Raw genomic sequence first — 8,354 nt, 5'->3', positions numbered from 1 at the left:
AAGTTCATCTACATCTTCACTAAATGGTTATATAGCTGATCACTCTGGATCATCAACAAGCTCAACTGTGTAATTAATATACTGAATTTTATTAATTTTATTAATTGAACTAGTTTTAATTAAGGTGTATGAGATTTTTTATAGTAAAATAAATTTTTTAATGAAAAAAATTAAATATAATGTTTTACATGTTAATTAAACTTACATTATAGTCAATGGTATTATTTCTTAATGCTAATTTAATGTTCAATTGTTAATTTAGTAGTTGTGCAACGGGAGAAGAATTATTTTTAGTTCCAAAAGTTCCTCGTGATTCTTTTGTATCTATTTCATCTTCTAGTAGTTGTTCGTCAAATGGAATTGTTTTGCAACAAATAAAAAGTGAGTTATTTTTAAAAAATTTTCTTTACTATATTATTTAGGATGTAATATTTATTTTTTAAAAAATCTTTACTATTATTTAATTAACTTATAAAACAGCTAATGATCATGTTCATTTTAATTGATTTTTAACATTGTGAACAAATAAAATATTATCAATTTATAATCTGCAAAACTTTGTTGACATTTAATAATATTACAATTTTATTATTATTAAAAACTTTACACTTCATTAAAAGGTATTTATTCAATCAAGCATTTATAATTCTTATGAATAAATTCACATTACCAATATTATACACTAAGGTAGTTTTTTCTTGTATCCCTTTATATAACATAGATCATTGTTAAATACTAAAAAAAAAAGATGTTAACTCTAAAATGCTGTGACAATTTAATGGTTGAATTAAAATAAATATAATAGTTAATGATATCAAAATTTTTCTTTAAACTTAATCTATAAAACTTTTTATTTTATGCAATAAAACAAAATTTAATAATAATAAGTTTAGAATAACTCCAAAGTCTGTAAATTGATTAAAAAAAAAGAGAAAATAAAAAAATGCAAATAAATCAAACTTCTGNAAAAAAAGAGAAAATAAAAAAATGCAAATAAATCAAACTTCTGATACATTTACTTAAATTTTCAACTTTTTCTTATTCTTAAATTATAAGAGTTGCTAGTTAGATCTGTTTAACTCTGTTTAGCTACAACTCTTAATAAAACTTTCATTATAGATTATACTTCAATTGAATAATTTAATTTAATATTAATTTGCATAAAATATTATATACATTTTATTAAAACTTTTATTTTCTATATTAAAGTTTTTGATTAGATTTAAAAAATATTTATATACTAAATAAATAATTACACTTATTATTAAATACTACACATAAAAACAACTTTGTTATTAAACAAATAATCATTTATTTATTTTTTTATTTTTTTATAGCAAAATACAAAAAAATGCAATTTTTACCAAAAAATAATACTTCTCATCCAGTATTGATGTGTCCTCGGTGTAATTTTTATTTTCCTGGAATTAAAGATCCTCCTGATGGTCCGGAGTACAAGAATGAAGGCACTAATATTGCAAAGTAAAGTTTTTAGTTTTCAGTAATTTTCATAATAGTAATTGGCTTTTGACTTTTTTTTGGCTTGTAGATGTTTTGATCTACCTTCCAAAGTTATGACGTCAAGTAATTCAAAAAATAAAAAGAAATTAAAGAAAACTAATAAAGTTGAGTTGAAAAAAGAATTGCTGGTATGTTATTTTGTTGATACTTCTTGTACACTTGAAATAAAATAAAAAAATTTTAAAAAAATTACAGAGCACCAAAGAAAATATTGAAATAATTGATCCTAAAGAAGAACCAAGACCAGAACATCATAAACTTCCTGAAATAAATGAAAAGTTATCAGTTTCTTTTAATATTGGTTGGTAGTATACATATAAAGTGAATAGAATAATTATTATTTTTTAATATTTTAGGTTCAAAAGTATTTGCCTATTGGATTAGTGACAAATTATTTTATCCAGCAACTATAATTGAAACAATATTTCCAAAATATAAAGTAGAGTTTTTATCAGATCATGTAATTAAGTCAATAACTGAAGATGGGCTAGTGCACAGTGATGCTTTAAGACAAGGAATGCCTATTGGGATATTTGATACTGTGTCCCAAGAATACAAAGTTGGCGATATTGTCTCTATTCATGAGTAAGGTTTTACTTAATTTTACTTACAAATAATATATTATTTTGTTATTGTTTTTTGCTTATTTTATTATTAGGATAGGCATTGAAGATAAAAATTATACAGTTGATTTAGATTCCGAAGTAGTTGATGTTTCATTTGAAAAGTTAGTACTAAATATTGAGCAAGCAAAATGTATACAAGAAAAGACTTTGCATAATAATGTTTCAAATTTTAGTCCACGTAAGTAATTATCAGCATACATATTTTTAATTTTTAAAAAAATTCTAATGAAAATAAAAATAATAACATGCAAAGAGAATTAAGAGTTATTATACTCTGTACAGTTTGATTAAGCGATCACTGTACTACACTATGCCCCTAAGGAAGCTATAATTGTAAAAATTAATTTGTGAATTTTTTTCAGGTGAAAACTTTGATGGAAAAAGAATTCGTCTATCTCGATCAACTAATACCAAAAAACAAAGACAACAAATTGAATCAAAAACTGGGGAAGAAACAAATAAACGTAAAAAAAATAAACTACAAACTGATAAGAAGCGTAAGTGTTTATTTCCATTAGAAAAAGATCCTAGAGATATTCCTAGTACTAGTACTGGAATAACCGAAAGTATATATCATCTTTCCCCTCAATATTCATCACAGACAGATTCGGATTTTGAGTAAGTATAATAACAATTAAATAATAATAATAAAATATTTTCATATATTTATATATTTCATTAGCCATATAAGAGAAGAACTAACTACTGTAGATATGTTTCACTTGAAAGACTCTCAAATTGATAGTGATCATTCTTCTGTTGAAAAAAGTCCAATTAAAATTGATTGCAATGAAAGTACAAAAATTGTTAAAGTTTTTTCTAATTTAAGTTTTGTAATTAGTTATTCAAAATACAAACGACGTCCAATGCCTAATGACAGTGATCAGAGTTCAGATAATGAATTTGATTCAAGTATGCATAAAAATAATTTTTGTGTACTCTAGTAATTTAATTTGATAAAAAATTGTTAAATTTGATTTGAATGGAGTTAGTGTAAAAGAAGACAAGTCTTATATAGTTACTTTTCAGATAAAAAATGCATTATCATCCTTAAAAACTTATGCTTTACACCTAATTTCATTTGCTAAATACATGTTAATTAATGGTCATATGAAGGTAATATTGCTACCAATGTTTCTGATATGAAATTTCCTATAAAATAGACTTATAAACTAAAAATTCCAAAATCGATTTGTCTTCTTATCCATGAACTTTGTCTATTTAAGATAGAATTAATAAATTAGAGTAACAGCCTAATAATAATCTTTACACTAGTAACCTTATTAAAGTACACCAGAAAAACTCTAAAATAAAATTATGAAAATGATTAATAATATACTTAGAATTTTTTATTGCGAGTTAATACCATTTTAAAATATTTTAGTGATTTTTTACCTAAAATTTTGGTTAAGTCCGGTCTTAGAAGGGACAAGACACCCTGGATATGTCACTAATCATGTCTAGGGTCTAGAATTATATGCATTTATAAAATTTGTTAAATTTTACTAAACACACCATCATTTATTACACATTTTTATTGATTGACTTGAAGACTTATTAATGTGTTGTTACCAAAGTTATAGTTTTGAGGATTTAAAATCCCAAAACAAAAAAATATTTATACAGTACTATATTATACTATAACAAAGTTGCACAAACTTGGAACCCTCCAAAGTGGCTTAAACAAAATTTATAAGTGCATATAATTTCGGATACTAATCATGAAAAATATTTTTATTGAAACATAATATTACCTAATCAAACTTGATTTTATTTTTAATTAAAAATTTCTTTGTTATATATACATATATTTGCTATGTTTTTATCATTATACAAATTTTCAAATGATAATATTAGTGTCTTATTTAATTATATAGCTATTATTGTACTGTTAATTTAACAAAATCAAATACTAGCATTTCTTATCAAATCATTAATCTACTATACAAAAATGAAAGTATTATTATACTACTATGAATTAAAGTTTTTTTTTTTTTTAATCCTCATTAGATTTTTAAAATAGGTAATTGAGTTATTCTTCACTTAATCCTAAGTTTTAATTAATACTTACTACATATTAATAATAATTAAATTATTAAAACAATTATTTTAATGTTTTTAAAATTAAAATTAAATTTCATTTTTAGCAGTCATAAATTTTCTTCATGCTATAAAAGAACTTAATAATTTAAATAAATGTTATGCTATGACTGACTTTATAATATAATTTATAATGATAAATTTATTTTAGGTCCAGATTACTTTGCTCCATCTGTAATACATAAAAAGTCTCTAATAAAACAAATAACAAAGTTTGGTGGAGCAATTTATAGATGTTTAAATCTTGTACCTAAAAACCAATTAAAGTCATGTTTTCTCATCACTGATACACCATCACATACCTGTAATTATTTTTTATCCATAGCTCTTGGTGTTCCTGCTTACCATCATAATTATATTCAGCAAGCAATCGAACAAGTAATTAATTAATGCAATTAAGAATTGAGGTATAAATATTGTTATTATGCTTTGTATTTCAGAAAAAAATATTTACAGAAGTAATCATAGGCATTCAACCATTACCAAATGGTTGGTCTTTGGAACTAAAAAAAATGATATTTCGATCTTCTGAAACAAATCGTTCTAAAATATTTGCAGGATATATTATATACATTGCTTTAGCAGAAAAACCTAGTAGACTATTTTGGGCTGGATTGCTAAAATTTACTGGAGCCATAGTTTATACATCATGGAAAAATGGTAAACATTTTAAGTATACATTTTTAATTAGATAGATAAACATTGACTAAATATTTAATAAATGGATTTATTTATTTTTAGGAGTAAAAAAACCATTAACAAGCCACATTGTTGTTATATTGACAGATTCTCAATGCCCAGCTATACTTCAAAAATGTGATTTCCCAAAACTCTCAATTACTTGGGTTATACAAAGTTTAATTTGTGAGTCAGTCAGACCTATTGATGGACATGAACATTACATTGAAATTTCAGATACAGAATAATAATTTGACAAATAAATTCTTACAATTATATTTTATATAGAATTTTTAGTATTATTAAACTTAAAAACCCTTTATAAATTTATTTTTAATGAATTTTGAATTATTGCTACATGTACCTTTTTTATTTATTGTTAATTTCATTTAATTTTAGTGAATTTATTTATGGTAGGCAATAAAGTCTATGTTAATTTTTTAACTAATGTACTATAATTACCTCAATTATTTAATATGGATTGTTGTAAAACAATATAACTACTTTTTTAACTGGAAACAATGATTTCCCATGATTAAAATTTAACAAGTGTAAATTATTTCTCATTTCTAATACTTTTTTTACTTGTTTTTATTTTATTTATGTATTTAATATAAAAATAATTGTATACTATTGTATTTTCGAACTAATTGTATTTACAGGAGTTATGGTGATCAGTTATAAATATTAAACTATAAATTAAAAGTTAAGTTTTATGTTAGTTTATGTTTTCTTGTTACTAGTTTTATATTGTATATATGTTAATAAATTTTATTCATTTCATATTACACACATTTTGGATAGTTTTCTTCTTATAATTATAAACAACGATTAAAATAAATATAAAATGTTTGAATTATCTTTGTTTTAATCGTAGACACAGTGGTTGTATATAACGAGAGGAGAAAAATGGATTGAACCCCTTATCCATGTCTTTTTCAAATATGATAAAAGAATTACCGCGCAATAAACTCGATTATTATCACAAAAATTTACTAACATTTTTAAAAAGACATAAATTCTATTTATAATATTTACATTATTTTAAAGTATTGAGAAACACATATTAATTATTAATATTATTATTTACGTTTCCATTCGAGTTTAACGACCTCTTTAGAAGCTATTGCTCACGTCGGAGAGGTCAGGAAAACACATACAGCCCAGACTAGCGCAACGAAATCAAGCCTTGGTACCTTCACACCAATTCACGAAGTGTTACTGNAATCAAGCCTTAATACCTTCGCACCAAATCACGAAATACTGATCAGTCAGTAATACCTAGTTTGAGTTAGGTATGTTGCCAATCTTATGTGTGTAAATAGTTTAAAATTTTTGCTTATAAATAATAAAATTGTAATTTTGTATTTTTTTTTTTATAAAAAAATAATATGAATGTTTTTTTATAATTTAGATTTCCCAAAATACGCCTATGGGTTAATAATGGGCTCCACAACTCCATTATTCAATGATTATTTTTAAAATTTTTTTTCGCCACACTTAAAAGTTATTTATAGGCACCATTATCTTTTCAGGCCTCTATTAAGTATAGTAGTGTAATGGTCATATATGGGTAGTTGATTGTGAAAAATATTAACAATTCTTAAAAAACATATGTATTTTTACACATATTTTTTATTTCATACCTTCCTAAGACTTAAGCTTATAAAGGTTTCTTCACTTGTGCCTATTTTTATTATAAAAAATTACCTATGACCCCTATTCAAAAATTTTATCACGCTATAGAATAAATGTGTCATTGAGAGATGCTCATTATGACTTGTCCGGAAGTTTTAGTCAATATTATAACTCCAACTATAATAACATTTTCAGTAAAAATAATCGTACTGTTATCAAACAATCTTTTGTTCGACGACAGATAAGGGGTTTGGTCTGTAAAGAACATATAAATTTAAATCAAACTTAACTAATGTTAATTAACTTTTTGAAAACAAATAACATTAAATAAATTCTAAGGTAAAAGTTAATAAATCATTTTAAACGTTCTAATAAATCAAAAAAATGGATAATAATAAACTAACACAATTAAGCATTTATAGTTAAATAAATTTTAGTAATTATTATTTGACTAATAAACTTCAATACTTAAATATGTTCAAAATTTAAAAGTTTAATAACGTAGCGTACATTTTATTTATAAATAAGTATTTCTGTGTTTAAATTATCATTTCATAAATAGAGTGCGTATTTTGATGTAAATGCAAATTTATAATTGTCAGCTTTTTAATCTAGGAAAAGTTAACTGCTATTCATAAAATTAAGTTATTTCTAATGTATTTTTTGTAAATATTACACAGGTATATTTACCTATACAATATGAAATTCTAGACAAATATTAATCTTTTGTAAAAATTAAAAATTTTGTTATAAATAAGATAAAAGATAAAATTACAACTATAACATAATCCGAATAGAATAAAAATACTTTAAAGTACCCTGTCTTTATTTTTTTGAAATGTTGAAAGTATTTAATACATACATGCATGTATATACTATAATTGTTGACAATACTTTTGTGATTAACGTATGACTAGAAGATAAATTCAATGATATTGTATTTGCATGATCAAGTTAGATCAATTTTATTACACCATAACATAATAATTATGTTATTATTTAACAATTATTNACATAATAATTATGTTATGATTTAACAATTATTGTGGTTTACTGATTACTGTTGTTCTATACTTAAATATTTAGCAGTCAATTGGGATTTATTACAATAGTTCTAAAAATAGATCGAATCAGGGAATTTTATTTGGATAAATGGATAATGAATGCTCCTAACGCAATTGAATATTATAACACAATTTGTGATCGTCACGTATCACGTATAAACCATTGGCCGTTATTATCGCTTATCTTACTTAAGACACATTAGCATTCTTTGAATATAGAAGAAACTTTTTACTTTTCAAGAGTCTTCACTTCAATTCACTCACTATCAGACAACCATAACGGAACAATATCCGACGTTAGCCGTTTTCTGATCTGTATTTCTTAACGGCAATATTGCCTATTTGCGTTTGATTACTCTTCAACACTTTCGAAGACAACATGGGCAATCCCCGTAAGTATTCATTTTGATACATTTTATTATTTTAGTGATCATACATACATTCCTCCCACCTTTTGTTTTTGTTGATGGCCTCCGTAACCGCTATTAAAAGTTTACCTCCACCACCACTACTTTGCTTTTGTTGGTGTCGTCCATGTTTGTTAGACCTTTCTTAGTAAATAGCTGTTGGATAAACCGTATCCTGAATTTATTCCATCGAACAATACCGACCGGATCGAATGCAAGTTAGCGGCGTGCGCCCCGACGACTTTTTTTAAACGCGCTTAGTGTAGTCTTTATTTTTTTGTCTTTTTATGGGCATTTAACCGTTAAACCATCAGTCATCG

The 8,354-nt window shown here is 24.2% G+C and overlaps 1 protein-coding gene and 1 long non-coding RNA gene across 2 annotated transcripts; both read left to right on the top strand.

Annotated features, from left to right (window-relative positions):
• Window positions 1–6: 6 nt before the first annotated feature.
• Window positions 7–5,713, top strand: LOC126909203 (TP53-binding protein 1-like). Its single transcript, XM_050691619.1, has 12 exons — window positions 7–69; window positions 263–381; window positions 1,338–1,482; window positions 1,550–1,649; window positions 1,717–1,822; window positions 1,878–2,106; window positions 2,180–2,325; window positions 2,510–2,765; window positions 2,830–3,059; window positions 4,399–4,625; window positions 4,688–4,907; window positions 4,989–5,713. The coding sequence occupies exons 3-12, from the start codon at window positions 1,352–1,354 to the stop codon at window positions 5,171–5,173; spliced, it is 1,830 nt and encodes a 609-aa protein (XP_050547576.1). The 5' UTR covers window positions 7–69; window positions 263–381; window positions 1,338–1,351; the 3' UTR covers window positions 5,174–5,713.
• Window positions 5,714–6,187: 474 nt separating this feature from the next.
• LOC126909202 (uncharacterized) lies at window positions 6,188–8,354 on the top strand. Its single transcript, XR_007704960.1, has 2 exons — window positions 6,188–6,220; window positions 7,650–8,354. It is a non-coding gene; the product is annotated as an uncharacterized LOC126909202 (long non-coding RNA).

This window comes from Daktulosphaira vitifoliae, unplaced genomic scaffold (assembly GCF_025091365.1).
Source record: "Daktulosphaira vitifoliae isolate Bord-2020 unplaced genomic scaffold, ASM2509136v1 Scaffold_182, whole genome shotgun sequence".
NCBI lineage: Eukaryota > Metazoa > Arthropoda > Insecta > Hemiptera > Phylloxeridae > Daktulosphaira > Daktulosphaira vitifoliae.
This window is presented reverse-complemented; position numbering and strand designations above follow the sequence as displayed.